Raw genomic sequence first — 14872 nt, forward strand, 5'->3', positions numbered from 1 at the left:
GGGCCGCGGCCGCTCGGGCTGTGAGGGGGCAGATGTGAGGGGAGCGGGGCGTGCTCGTCCCGCCGAGCTCTCCGGCCGAGGGACACCGCGCTGGTCCGACCGGAGCGGGCTCGTCCCGCCGAGCTCTCCGGCCGAGGGACACCGCGCTGGTCCGACCGGAGCGGGCTCGTCCCGCCGAGCTCTCCGGCCGAGGGACACCGCGCTGGTCCGACCGGAGCGGGCTCGTCCCGCCGAGCTCTCCGGCCGAGGGACACCGCGCTGGTCGCTCGCTGCACAGCGAAAATTCCGCCTCTGAGCTCGTACCGAGCTGTTCTCGCTCGCAGAAATACCAGCGGGTGGTTCTGTGCAGGCCCAGAGAGCTCCAGGAGCAAAGAATAAAAGCAAATGTTTTCAGAATACTTTAATAGCTACGTGTGGCCCTAGTTTATACCCAGAGGAGGTTGTGGAAGGGAAATGCCACACTGGCTGGTGGGCAGTGCTGAGGCTCCTAACTCTTGGGAAGAAGTGGGAAATCTGATTTTCCTTAACATGGCATTAACCACAGAATCATGGAATGGTTTGGATTGGAAGGGACCTTAAAAACCATTTTGATCCAGCCCCCTGCCATGGGAAGAGACATCTTCCACTATCCCCGGTGGCTTCAAGCCCTGTCCAACCCAGCCTTGGACACTTGAGGGATGGGGCAGCCACAGCTTCTCTGGGCACCCTGTGCCTCAGCACCACCACAGGGAGAACTTCCTCCTAATAGCCAACCTAAACCCACTCGCTCTTGATTTGAAGCTATTTCCCCTTTTCCTGTCAATCCAGGCCCTTGTAAATAATCTCTCTCCATCTTTGTTGTAAATTTCCTTCAGGTACCAGAAGGCCACAATTAGGTCACTCCAAAGCTTCTCTTCTCCAGTTTGAACAATCCCAATTGTCTCAGCCTTTCCTCACAAGAGAGGTGTTGTATCCCTTCATCTGTTTATGGCGAGAGTTTCAGGCAGTCTTTAGGAACAGAAATAACCAGAGAAAGAGGGTAGATTATGAAAAGCTAATTAACATTTTTTCATAGGCTCCTAATTTATCTAAGGCTGATGGCATTTTGTGACTGTGGTTGTGTTTATTTCACCCACAGGGGTATTTCCCTGACACTATTAAATACCACCCACATCATCACTCACTTCATGCCCACCTGTATCACTGTACTCACGTATCTCATTCTTTCAGTCTCTGTTGCCCCACTGTGGATATCCATCCTTCACCCTCCCAAGGCTCTGTTTAACATGTCCTCTCCTTTCTTAACCCCTCTTGCCATGGTGCTGTTTATCTAACAGCTTGCGATTTCCTAATTTCCATAGTTCTGTTCCACAGCACAACTTTCCCTTATTACCCTTCTCAGCCCTTCGAGGGTCACCCTGACGGTCCCCACTTTCCTTTGGACATATATTCCCATTAAAGTTCTCTTGGCTACAGTAAATCCTGCTCAGACAGTAGGATGATCTGCCTGGCACTGGAAAATTTGAGAGCATGGAGCAGATGTTTTTGAACTCTCAGCCACATTTTGGATATTGTTGGCTTTTTCCCTAACAGTATCCTGGTATATGGCATTTGAAGCTGTTTGCTGCCCTTAGTGGCAAGGACATAATAACTCCACAATAAAAATAAATAGCAAAATCCACATAGTTTAGTGCTGTAGTCAGATCCTGCAGGTGGCTTTTGTATTAAGAGAACCAGCATATTTGTGAGTAGATTTCCATTCAGAGCTAGAAGTTTTGCTCGGAACTTTCACCTGGATTGCCTTTTAGGCAGTTCTAGCTGTGGAAAATGAAGGTGTGGAAGCTGTTCCAAGCTGTGAAATGCTTGTGCTGAAGCACCAGACAGGGATTTTGGTGCAGGTTCTGTAAAAGTGTTGTATTGCTTTTAGAGAATGGGGGCAGCAAAAGGTGATTAACAGTATATTCCTTTCCCAGCTGCAGATCCTAATTTTCCAATGAATCAAACTTGTCATAATTATTAGAAATTAAGCAGAATTATTTCTATATTTACGTTCTTAGTCTTTGTAAGAGATGGCAATTCTGCACCACCTCACAAAAGGATGTCATTATGGGCTGTGGTAGGCCACAGTCTAAGGGGCACAGGACTGTGAGAGGTATTTCTCTGCAGTAATACACGATAAGGATTTTTCCTCTGGGTTTTTCCATATAAATACATATCAAAAAATCCTGTAAATATTTTAAATGTAATCTTGTGGGTCTTTTAACTCAACTCCATGCATCTTTGTGCATGTCAGCACAAAGTTCTTCATTAATAGTATAATTTCAGTGAAAGAAATGAAGCATCAACAACAGTTGGTGAGACAGAGTCCCCAAACATAGAAAATGGGATATGCTCAAGTCAGTCTTGATTAACAAAAAAAGGCAAGGAGGTACCATAATGAATATTAAGGTACAGAAACAAGAGTATTAATCAGTTATCTAGAAGCATCTACCCTGAATTTTTAAGGGAATAATTAATTTAGGTGCATTCCCAACTAAGGCCGTTGAAATGTTGAAAAATCCTAACTTTTCTATCTTAACAGCTTCAACACCTAGCACTCTGACAGAAGAATTGTTTTATCCCAGGAGAAAAATGAAGACCTTTTAAATTTGGTGCTGGGAAAGAAACATGAAGCCCCCTGCATGTAAGAGACAACATGTATGATGCAACATTTATTGCAGAAAAATACTGTAAAGTCAGCACAAACTTTGATGTTTTGATCACTTAGAGTGGGTTTGGCCAAGTCAGTGCAAACCTGAACGCTGTCAAGAGCTAGGATCACATCTCATAATGAGTTTTACAGGAGATTTCTGAGTGCTGAGCCCACTCTCATTGCAATCAAAGCCCTGGTAGGTGCTTTCAGCAGCCAGGGAAGGCTGGGGAGAACACTGGGAAAGCCTGCGGGACTCAGGTCGGAGAGAGCCTAATCTTGAGGAAGGCTGTAGAACCTTTTCCCCACCGGGACGGGAGAAAGGCGCCGGGTTTGTGCCGGGGCGGGACTCGAACCCGGATCCCCTCCAGGTCACGGCCCGGCCACGCCCCCGCGGCGCGCGCGTCCTAGCGACCGTTGCGGCGTTTCGAACACACACACGCTCCTCCCACAGCCAATCAGCGCGCGCGCCGGCCCCGGGGGCTGTCGGGAGCTCTCCCGCCGCAGAAGCAGTGCCGGGGTGCGGAGCCGCCGCGCACGCGCGCTGCGGGGCGGGCGGTGCTGCTTGCGCCCCGATTCCCGCGCATGCGCGGTGCGCGGCGGCGGCGGGCGCGGAGCGCGGTCGGCACCGAGGGAAGCACCGGGAGCGGCACCGGGAGCGGCGCCGGGAGCGCTCACCGCCACCGCGGGCAGCGGCACCGCCTGCAGCCGCTGGAGGAATCGGCCGCCCCCGGGCCGCCCCCGGGATGCGGCGCTGCTGCGGCCGCCCCCCCCGCCGGGCTCGGCGCGCCCCCGGGCTGAGCCCGCGGCGCCGCCCGCGGGGCCTGTAGGGCCGGGGCAGCGGCGGCCCGAGGAGCCGCGGCGGCCGCCGGCAGTGAATGGGCGCCGCGGCGGGGCGGACGAGCCGGAGCCGCCGCCGCCGCGATGGCTCAGGAGAAGATGGAGCTGGACCTGGAGCTGCCGCCGGGGAGCGCCGCGGCCCCGGGCGACGGCGGCGGCCTGCGGCGGTCGAACAGCGCCCCGCTCATCCACGGGCTCAGGTGAGGGGCCCGGCGCCTCGGCTCATCGAGCCCTGGGGTCGCCGCTGCCCGGGCCAGGCCCGGCGCTCCCTCAGCGGCCTGTGGATCGTGTCCCGTGTCCCGCGGGGCCCGCCAGTGCCCCTTGTCCCCCCTCGGCTCACGGAAGGTGCTCCTGTTCAAATAAAATGGTGTTTTCAGCGCTCTGGAGGCTTCAGCGCGTGTCACAGCACTGTGGAGCTTTAATTAAAGCGCACCCAAAAAAGCTGTTCACGAAACTTTGTTTTCTCCCCCTGCAGTGACAACTCCCAGGTGTTTCAGCCTTACGTGTTGCGGACTCGCAGGAACAGCACAACAGTTATGAGCCGTCATGGAATGGTGAGGAATCTTAAGCATGTCATGTTTACACACAACAAGGAATAATTGGAGTCGAGAAATGAAGTTAAACTTGATTTGTATTTGCACTAAGTATCCTAGCAAGCTTCCAAGCTGCAGAATAAGCGTTTTTTCACCTCTAACTGCAACCTGTGGTGAAATAATACAGGTGTGTTGACTGTCCCCAAGAAGACAAGAGTAGCTGATGTTTTATGTGACTGCCTATATTATATATAAAGTCCAGTTTTAAAGTTAATTTAGCCCTGTGTTAGAAGAGTAAAGTGCTGTGAGAATTAACAGTCTCAAAAGGGTGTTTTACTTTGTTCTGAAAATGGACAGTGTCACAGTTCTTTCTTGCCCTGTTTGACATAGTGCTCTTTTTTTGCAAAGGCAGAACACTAGGCCTCAGGAAATCACTGAAAGAAGGGGAATTTATGTGTTGCTCTCTGTTGTAAGTCTGGTAGTGTGCCCTACTGCAGTTATTTAACTTTTCAAAGATGTTGCATTTCTTTTTTTCTACGCTCCCCTCGTCAGGTGAGGGATTTATGTGCTCCTTCCACTGGAATTTTTCTGTCTTGTCTGAGAATAGTGAAGATTAAATATTGCTTTTCTCAAAGCCTTAAAGTCCTGACATAAGTTTCCTCTATGGCTTCTGTTCAGGAATGGCATCAGGGATTTTTAATTCAAAGTCTTCTGTTGCGAGACTTCTTAAGAATCCAGAATTTTGGAGCGTGTCAGTAGGTATGACATTGGACACATGGCCATCCTGAGTGGCAACTGTTGGCCCATTTATATGTGATGTTGGAGTTCCAGAGGAGTTGGATGCATAAAATTGCACACAATTGAAAACCTGCAGAAGTTAAACTGTAGGGAATGTTGTTCAAGACTGGGTTGAAGCACTGAGATTTCTCCTTTACAATAGCCAGCAGGTTCAGTAAGGTGTCCTACAGGACTTTGTCATATCCTGGGCAGTGGGGAATTCTGTAACAATCACAGTTTCATTTGTAGTATCTCCCTTGTCCAAATGGCATCTGTAGCTATTTGTGCACTCGAGATGCTGAGCAGTGTCTGCCTGCCAGTCAGATCCGTGCCACTTGCTGAGTGATACAAGGAGTTTGTGAGTGGTAAAACAAGTCTTTTCTCTTGAAGGTCGGTGTTTGCTTTTTTGCAACATTGTTTGAGTCATCCACATGTAGTTGTGCAGCTCATTTTGAGCTCGTTAAGAATGAGGTTGATGGTAAATAGTGTGCATGCAAGCAGTTGTGTGTGATTTAATCATTGTGGCCGTCACTTTTTTTTCCAGTTTTTGTCATCATCTCCTATTCGTATTCCTAGCAGCCGACTTCATCAGATCAGAAGGGTGAGTGAGTTTTTATCTGTGTATTCAGTAACAGAACGAAGAGTGCTGTATGATATTGAAGTACTTGCACAGTGGGGGTTTCTTTCCTCTTGAGTATTTCAAGTATTAAAGAAAACTGAGTGTTTCTTAAGACTTAATTTCAACAAGGAAGTGGCTTTGCAAGGCTTATTGTTGTGTTTAAGCTACCTTGCATTTTAGCATTATTTAATCTAAGAGCAGCAGTGAGTGGGACTGGTGGCTGCCCTGTCTTTGTGCAGTGGATCTGCTGTTCATATATCAATCCTGATGGCAAATAATGGGATCACGAGTGTTATTTCAAGGACCTGTGATGAATCAGATGTTGTGGGAAAACTTATGACATTTATCTCTTGCAGGAGGAAGGAGTGGATTTAATGAACAGAGAAGCAGCACATGAAAGGTGAGTGTTACTGAAAGAAGGTGATAAAATAGCCAGAGTTATCCTCTTTGTAGCTACTGATGGGGTTTTTTGTATTCTAGGGAAGTGCAGACAGCAATGCAGATAAGCCAGTCATGGGAGGAAAGCTTGAGCCTGGTAATCTTTTTATAGATGTTTCCTATTTAATTCCACTTTTGCACTCAAATGATGAATTTAAGGGAAAGAGAGGAATTAACTGTGAAAATAATTTAAGAAGAACTTAAGCCCATCTGCTTTAGCTACTTTGTGTATTTGACCCAATGACTTTCCATCAGAAGGTTGTGCCTTGGATTTCAAGCTACTGTCCTGTGCCAGTGTTGAGTCTCAAACCTTGTATTCACAGAGCGACAATGACTTGGACAAGTCTGAGAAATCTTTTTCCCCAAAGAGAATAGACTTCGTTCCAGTTTCACCTGCACCTTCACCTACAAGAGGAATAGGAAAGGTAGGAGAAGTGAAATACCAGGCTGAGACATTATTTCAGAATTCTGGACCAAGCTAAACTGTCAAGATCTGTAACTTCACAAACTGTTCCATAGTTTAAAAAAACCCTGAACAAGGACCAAAAAAGCTAAATCCATATTTTGTTGGTTTCTTAAAATCAAATGGTTGCCATCTGGGAGCCTGCAGAGTTGAAGCAGTGAAACACAGGATGTTTTCAGTTACTGCTGTTTGTGCAGTGTTGGGGTTCTGGTTCTAGGGAAGCTAGAAGAGGTCATGAAAATAGTCATGGACAGGATCTCCAAGTGCAGAAGTGGGGGCATTTTGGGGAAGAAGCACCAAAATTGGACTGCAAATCTGTATGGTGAGAGATGAAAATATTTCCATCAGTTATGGAAAGGAAGGCGGAACTGCTCTCTGGAGGAGGACTTGGGTGTGTTGAACTCATTCTGAAAACTGGTGGCAGCTGCCAGGGAAAGAGCTGGATGTTAGATAAACTACTTTTCCAGTGAGGATTGGAAAACTGAAATGTAGCACAGAGAAGCTGGCTCTGGGTTGGAAGATGGGCTGCTTGACCTTGTTGGCACCCTCTTGTGTGATTCTGCTCTTGTACAAAAAAGAAGCAACCTGTGTGCTCCCACCGGATTGGTGCATGTAACAGCCACGTGTGAGTGCTGGGTAAATGTGTTCCTGGGAAAACACTGATGCTGGCAGCTGGTTCTGCACCTTTGGAATTCTGACTCTAAAGCACTAGCAGATAATTTGACAGAAAGATTTTTGTGCTTAGCTAGAAGCATTCATGGGCTAAGCTCAAATTAGCTGCAGAATCACAGAGCTAAATATCCTGTTTTACTCTGGAATGTGGTCAGTTTTCAGGTCAGATGTATTTTGAGTAAACTCAACTTGTTTGTTTAAAAAGCCCCTTGAAAGAAGTAAGTCCTGAGTAGTACTGTACTGCTGTAACAAAGAAAAGATACAATTATCTTATTTAGAAAAAAGTGTCTATTTCAATTTTACTTCTCTTGTGGGTTTCAATTTTAGCTTGATCTGAACAGAATTCCATGGCCAGTATGTTTTTTAAGTTAAATTCTAATACTTGTAAGATTATATTTGATAATCTGTGTAATCTGTTGCTAGCTTTTCTTTAAGAATAAAAAGGGAATAGAAGAGGGGATGTTTGTTTTGGAGGGTGGAGTGTAACATCTGAGTATTTTAAAGGGAATACTAAACTATCTTCATTTAAACTTTCTTCCTGCAGCAATGTTTTTCACCATCATTGCAAATGTTTGTGAGCAGTAATGGATTGCCTCCAAGCCCTATTCCCAGTCCAACCAGGCGATTCTGCAAGTAAGGAATGAGTGTCTGTCGTGTTAACATTGGAATTTAAGCCAAAGATTAATTCAAGTTGATGTTAAGGCATTAAAAAAGACTGCAGTTTTACAACTGCCAGAGCATTGCCTCATAAAAATGTTCTGAAAGTTCAGCCTTTGCCAATGGCAGCTTTATGTGTGTGCTCTTGTAGAGCGTGTGTCAACTTTAAACTAGACTTGGTAACTTGAGGGGAAGTCCTCAGGTATTTGAAATTAACTTTGTCAGCAGATTGGTTTTACATAAATACACTGCAAAATTTAGGAAAGGATTGAAATGAGGATGTGATTCACTAAGGGAAGGAGAAAACCTTAGAAATATGTTCTACAGCTTTGTGCGGCAGATAATCTGCTCTAATAGGCAGTCCTTATTTGTTATCTATGTATTTAGATTCCACAAGAATTCCAGTAGTGCAGGGATAGTTCTAAAGAATGCTTCATGTGCTGTGGTGGTGTTGATTTGATGCAAATGGAACCTTTACAGGCCTGATTCTCAGTATTGTCTCTTCAGCAGGAGGAGTCAAAGTCCAATCAACTGTATCAGGCCCAGTGTTCTTGGCCCCATTAAAAGAAAAGGTATGTATATTTACCTTAGCAGATGTCTTAATATGGATGCAGTTTCCTAGCTGGATACATTTTTTTGTTATTCTATAAATACACTGCACTTGTATCCACAGTGAACTGGAATTGGCCAGGCATAACTCGAAAATACAATGTAAAGTAGCTAATCTAGAACACAGGAATGAAAAACTTAAAAAACAGCTACTGCTTGACAGAGGCAAACTTTGTTATACATCAAATGAAATGTCAGAGCTTACAAATGTTCATAACATTCCTCCAAGTACCACTGAACAGTGCACACCCTTCAGATCATCTTAGGAATGTTGCTTATCATGCAGTATCTTCTAAACTTAGTACTGAATGTTTGTTTTCACTCTAAAAGTTCAGAAGGTGAGTGTTTAGAGAAATGGAATAGATCAGTGCCCTTTCCTCCTGAAGGGGGTAAATGCATTCTTTCCTGGAACTGTTCCATGTTGGAGATTTACAAGTAACATCCTCAAACAAATCTCCACAGTAGAACTGTAAAAATGAGATATTATTAAAGTGTGCCTTTAGCTGTGCTTATCCTTTCTGCATTTTTTTTTAACTTAGGCATTCTTAACTGCACCAAAAATGTCCTTTTATTGTACAAGACTTACATTTTGGCTTTGAGAAAAGTTACTGGTTTTGTTTGGCTTTTTTTTTTTCAGTACTGCTTTTCCTGTCAGATAAAGAGCATTATCTAACTGATACTGATTTGACAGAGGAGAGAGACAAGTTTTCTTACAGATGTCAGTTCTATTTTAGAGGCACTAAAATTGGTCAAAAGTTAATTAAACTAAATGATCAATAAGGAATAAATATCCACACTTACACTTTACACAAATTGTAAAAGCAGTGCAGGTAGAGAGACAGGCCTTTCCTCACCAAATCCATGTGCTCCCATGGAACTTCTTTTACAAAGTGGAGATAGGAGTCTTCCTTTTCTTACTTGAAATATCAAGGAATTTTCAAAATGCTGCCTAATTTTAAAACATCTAATCCATGTAAATGAATGTACTTTCTTTTCCTAAATACATGGTCCTGTTTTTTTCTGAATTTCAGCTGTAGATTTATGGTAGGAGAAGGAAAGCCATGAACTGAAGAATTTTTCAGTGCCGTAGGAGATTTATACTGGTGGACTCTGCAATGTATTGTAGCAGTGCAGATTTGTCTCTGTGAAATTTAAGGGGCAAAAGTGTTGGTGTTTTGTTCATTTTTCTGCACGACCAAGTATTTTATAAGTGTTTTTTGCCCATTCTGCTTGCTAGAACCAATTATTCCTTGCCTTGAGATAGGAATGTGTATCCCTGTGGGCTGAAGGAAATAAAACTTTTGGAAGTTACCAGTCTTCTAGAAAATGTAGTAGTGTGATTCTGTTGCAGAATGTATAGACTGGTTTGGTATAATGTTCAGCTTCTGTCAGGTTTTTGAGCTGACTCTGCAACTACTGCAAAGTGTAAGCAAAAGCCAGAAAATTTGTTACCATTTCATGCTTTTTTTTCCCAAAGTAAGAATGAAAATATACTGTAGGTGAGAGGGTTTGGGTTTTGTAAATTTATTTTCAAGTTCATTATATTTTCAAATGTGTGTTGTAGAGCAGCTCATTCTCACTGCAGATTATACTAAACAGATTACATCAATTCTCCCCATCATATTTGATCTCTTAATGTCTGCAGATGGTTACAGGTACAAAGGTAGTCTGATCCATGATGAGTGAGTGGAAATGCTTCCACATGACAGATTTATTCCATTCAGCTTCCCTGTAAAAGTGTACCCAAGCATCAGAATTCATTGTACAGGGGAGGGTAAAACTAAACCCAGCTGTCATTCTTATTTTCATAATCGCTAACAATTTTACACTTCATATTTTGACTTGTATCAGTTACCTCATCTCAGCTGTTTACTTAAAATAAGGCATGGTAATTAGTTTGCTGTAGATTATTTAGTCTGATTGCAGTACAAGTAGCAAGTTTCATGTCTTTGAGATTATTGTAGCCCCTCAGATACTGCTGCAGTTTTAGCTAAGGATGGACTGGATGGTCTGACGAGCTATCATCAAATTGATGTCTTAGCCAGGTGCTTGGTTGGCTGAATTAGAGAACTGGTGTTACAAATGCAGCCTTGGAGTGTTGTAGGTCAAACCTCTGTTTTACAGCAGACAAATATTAAATGGATATTGCAGAGACTCAAGTGAGTTTGATTATTTGCACTGTTTTCCTTAGGTGAAATGGAAACTGAGAGTCAGCCAAAGAGACTTTTCCAAGGAACAACCAACATGCTTTCTCCAGATGTTACACATTTGACAGATCTCAGTTCATGGTAAAATATTTCAAGTGCCCTGAAATGCCAAAACAAGGAATGTGCATTTATCACAAGCTTTCTAGTTTGTGTTTTTTTCCAGGGAAAAAATACTTTGTGTGTAGCTTGTGGATGTGTATTAATGGAAGCTGTCCTGTGACAATGGTCCTTCTCCTTTGATCAATCCTTCCTGAACAGACTCTAGGCTAGATTTTGGGTATCAAAGCTGTTACACTGAATATAATTGTTACCAATCCTGTTGATTCATAAGCAAAGTTACTTCATTTCTTCATTACAATATGTTGTAGGCAATGGTCATACAGTGTCTGTGGCACTTCACTGAATACTTAGAAAATGTGTGTGGGTGCTTAATTGTTCTTGTCCCTAAGTTCATGATTTTTAGACTTATCTTTCTTTATTACAATCATAAAATACCAAGGGTTTTTTTGTATTGAGTCAGAGACTAAGTATTCAAAAATATCAGCTGTTACTACTATAATTTCAGTTTAGCTCCAGACTTGAAACTGCCTAGATGGTTTTTTCCATGTTGCTTCCCCCTAAATTGGAAAAGCATCGATTTATGTGCCCTCTGGGATCTTGTATCTGGACTTCAAAATCCAGACACAGAAGTTGTGTGAGAAAAATAGGTCTCAATCTTGCTTTGAGTAGTGCCATGTTAAAGAGCATACCAGCTAATTAGTGACATCTTTGCTGCATTGCTGATTAATTTATTATTTTTCCTTTACTGTAAGCTTTTAAGGTTTTATACTTACTTGTTGTCACCTCCTTTCTATGTCTGATTAAAATTGCCTTCTTAATTTATTGTGCATGTTAAAAAAACCCAATCATTCTGTTCCTCGTTCCCGTGAGGAGCATGAATATCTCTAACATGCTACAGAAAACAAGGAGTTTTCAGGGCTGCCAGTCTTGCAGTAAAGACTGAGTGGTAGTATAGGTCTCCTACAAGTCCTGTCCAAGGGAGCAGCTTTGTTCAGAGCCTTGTGCCCCTGCACTAAAGGACCTTTTTCCCTTTCCCCAGCCTGTCCTCAGATATTCTCGACGGGAGTAGCAGCAGTGTTGGCTCTTCCTCTGATTCCCTGACTAAAGGCAGCATCACCACGGAGTCTCCAGTGACGTGCTCCAACTCCTGCTCCTCGTTCATTCTGATGGATGACTTCTCACCCAAGTGACTTTACCAAGTCCTGAGTCAGTGTCTGGCTGTGCTGTCCCCTTCCTGTACACTCGTACAGAGAAATGAACTCTGATCCTTGAACCGTTCATATGAGGTTTATTAAAAGGAAAAATTGTTGTTACTGTAATCCTTGGCTACTTTCCAGTGATTTTTTTTTAATTTATCCATTTAATGGACATTGTAGACCATATTAATGTCTGGTTTTGCAAATTTATTTTTTAAACAAGATGTCTGCTGATATTATACTAACTTTTGCTTTCAGGAACTTGCATACACTTTTTGATTCCAGGAATGGGTATCTACCTATTAGTGTTGCAATTTTTAGGAATGTACTTCTGTCATTATCATGGTCGCTATGTCTAGGGAAATAACTTGGTTTGGAAGGATTTGAAAATACTAATTTATTCTCTGGCACTTCTACTATTGAGTAAAATTACTCTTGCTTTTTTTTATTTTTTTTATTTTTTTTTCCAGTCACTAGCCTCAAATTCCTTTATGGAAGGGAGAAAAAAAAATTATTTCCTTAGTGCTGCTAGTCATTTTTATTCATTTACAGAAGACCACATTGAGTGTGGAAATCTCACTCTATTACATTAAACTAAGAACCCCACAGCAGAATAACTAATGACTGTCACTTTTGCCATCAGTGAAGAAATGATAATACTCTGCAAACAATTAAATTAGCTGCATAGTTCTCTTCCCAGAACATTTGTCCTTCAGATTGTATGAAATAAGGTCATTATTCAGCAAGATTTGGCCAGGAAAAATTAATCCACACCTCGATTGAAGACATACAGTGCAGATAACTAAGTTAATTAAACTACTGTGTAGGAGAACCATGTATGGCACCATCGATGTCTCCTGTGGCATTGAGGTCATGAGTATTTTTGTGCCTTAGGGGACATTGTTACAAAATTATGGAATGTAAACCAGAGGGGTGGGTGGGGAAAGTCCTTTGTGTACAGCTTGTTTATAGAGTGCTTACCCAAGTCTGTCGGGGGTGCTGCTTCCCTTTGTGTTCCTTTCTGAGGTGTGGAAGTGCTGGGGCAGCCCCAGCTCTGAGGGGCAGCTGAGGTGAGACCCTTTGCAGCTGCTCGGGGCAGAGTTTGTCCCTTTCTTGGTCATGAGCAGAGCAAACAGCTCAGCAAACGTTGGATTCCTAAGGAAAGGCTTTGGATTGGATACAAGCTCTGCAAATTGCTTGGTGAAGGAGTTCTCTTTGAGCTATGAGTAGTCTTGCTACAGTACCTTGGTCAGTCTGAGGTAGGAACAGATATTTTACTTTTTAAAGACTATAACGGGGCAAAATAAATCCGTTTGTAATCTACTGTGTTATGCTATTTATTATTTATAACTCTGTAAAAAGTCTGTGGTGATGAATTATAGTATTTTTTTATGATTGAATAAGTTTTTTATGTTCAGTAATTGCTGGCTGGTTTGTATTTAATACGCAACGTTGTCTGCCAGAATCATAAGCTTCCATTTTTGAATGTTTGTAACATAAATGCTTTTGTTACGTAAAAGTACAACTTGTGATCTTTCTGAAAGAAAATAGCACTGAATTAAAAGTAAGATTATGTGCTTTAGATATGAGCACAATCTCTGGCAATACTGTCTGGCTAAAAGGGAGGGGGAGAACTGTAGTTTTTTCTGTTCTGAAGAAGCCGTTGGGTATCCAGAAGACATGTACATACCAGATTATTTTTAAAAGTGTTTCCATTAAATTGTAAGAAGTACCAGAATGGGCCAACAGTGGCACTACTATTTGTATGATCATTTCCACCTGTGGAACATTAGTTCCCCACTTCAAATAAATGTGCATATTGTAAAATATTGTCCATTGGTGCCATTTTTAAATGAGCTCTACAGTATTGAATGTTAATTTTATTTGTATATGCACAGTGCTATTTCTTGAATTTTTGATGTCTTAAGTCGCTGAATTATTTTTTTATTCATGCCTATATCTTCTCTGCCTTCTTGGTGTTTAAAGAAGGTTGCTTTTCCATTTGCAAAATATTGATGAACAGTCTGTGATAAAATCCAACCCCTCACCTGTGCCCCGCTTCCCTTCCACCGTGCTTTTATTGGTACTGTGATGTGGAAATTGCGGGGTGCCAGGAGGGGGAACCTATTGCATGCTTTCTTAAACCTGAGAAGGGCATAGCTATTGCTTCATTTTGGCTGATTTACCTGTACAATTGATGTATTCCAGATTTGTTTGTTAGTGGAGAGTCCTATCTGAGTGCTGGCCTCTGTAACCATTCGAATGTAAGCTGCATAAAGCGAGCGCACAAATAGTCACTCTTGTTACAGCAGTTTTTTGTAGTGTTCTGGCTATTCCCCACTCTTGGAAGGTCTTGTAAAAGACATTGCTCTTTTATAAAATATATCCGTACTGCCCGCTCTCGCTGTGTCTGTTGTTTCAGAGCCAATGGATGTCGCTGTGGAACACGCCAGGCCAGGCCCAGGTTCTCTTTCACACTCCTAGCGCAACTTGTTCAGTTTGAAACTCAGTTTTCTAATGTGCTGATTATTGATTCTTGCAGTTCACTGCCTTTGAGTTGCCACTGCTTACAGGGTTCATTGATACTGTAGCATACTCTAAAACTGACTGAAAGTTGCATTTCTGGATTTGTTACCTGCCTTGGAACTAGACATCAGTTGTGAAAGAAGGCCAGGTGGTGCTGGTAGTCAGCTTTAATGTATAACTATTGACATTTAACAACTGTTTTTTATGACTTCACCAGACTTATTGTGGCTGAATTGCCATGATGAGTGTCTGAGAATTCCTGTCTTTCCCCCATTTCCTTCTTTTTATAAGGGACCATTAGTGCATATCTTTTGCTGAGAATCACAGTGATGGGTTACCTTTAATGTTTCATTAGTTGAGAACCAAGTTAAAATACCTGTGTAATTCAAGCAGCATTTTAGATGGACTATTTTTAATATGTTAATTAGCACAGCATTACAGCAATGGTCTTTGCACAGCTCATTGACCAGCACTGCCTTTAGATCATACCCAGAGCACGCTGAATCCTCATTTCATGGGCTTAAAATGCTGGAAGGATTTTACCAATGGTTTAGAAAAATGTGTGCGTCAGCTGTGGAACTCTGTATGTTTTGATAATATCAAATGT

At 42.7% G+C, this 14872-nt stretch overlaps 1 protein-coding gene and 1 non-coding gene across 3 annotated transcripts; both read left to right on the plus strand.

Moving 5' to 3' along the window:
• Nucleotides 1-3235: 3235 nt before the first annotated feature.
• On the plus strand, nucleotides 3236-14142 carry PABIR2 (PABIR family member 2). Of its 2 annotated transcripts, none has more exons than XM_038122945.1 (10): nucleotides 3236-3708; nucleotides 3984-4062; nucleotides 5363-5419; nucleotides 5794-5837; nucleotides 5918-5972; nucleotides 6199-6300; nucleotides 7555-7643; nucleotides 8178-8239; nucleotides 10468-10564; nucleotides 11583-14142. In XM_038122945.1, the coding sequence occupies exons 1-10, from the start codon at nucleotides 3593-3595 to the stop codon at nucleotides 11731-11733; spliced, it is 852 nt and encodes a 283-aa protein (XP_037978873.1). In that variant the 5' UTR covers nucleotides 3236-3592; the 3' UTR covers nucleotides 11734-14142. The 2 variants fall into 2 exon arrangements, with proteins under 2 accessions (XP_037978873.1, XP_037978872.1); XM_038122944.1 differs by having other exon boundaries at nucleotides 3241-3708; nucleotides 8175-8239.
• LOC119695220 lies at nucleotides 11368-11511 on the plus strand. The gene has a single exon (XR_005255099.1). It is a non-coding gene; the product is annotated as a small nucleolar RNA U109 (small nucleolar RNA).
• Nucleotides 14143-14872: the final 730 nt, after the last annotated feature.

Source organism: Motacilla alba, chromosome 4A (assembly GCF_015832195.1).
Source record: "Motacilla alba alba isolate MOTALB_02 chromosome 4A, Motacilla_alba_V1.0_pri, whole genome shotgun sequence".
Classification (NCBI taxonomy): Eukaryota; Metazoa; Chordata; class Aves; order Passeriformes; family Motacillidae; genus Motacilla; species Motacilla alba.

What these genes read in the sequence shown, in the direction of transcription:
- PABIR2 (XM_038122944.1), top strand. Translation starts at nt 3,593, where the DNA reads ATGGCTCAGGAGAAGATGGAGCTGGACCTGGAGCTGCCGCCGGGGAGC. An exon ending in TTATGAGCCGTCATGGAATG is followed by an intron (nt 4,063 to 5,362) that starts GTGAGGAATCTT and finishes TTTTTTTTCCAG; the next exon opens with TTTTTGTCATCATCTCCTAT. An exon ending in GACTTCATCAGATCAGAAGG is followed by an intron (nt 5,420 to 5,793) that starts GTGAGTGAGTTT and finishes TATCTCTTGCAG; the next exon opens with GAGGAAGGAGTGGATTTAAT.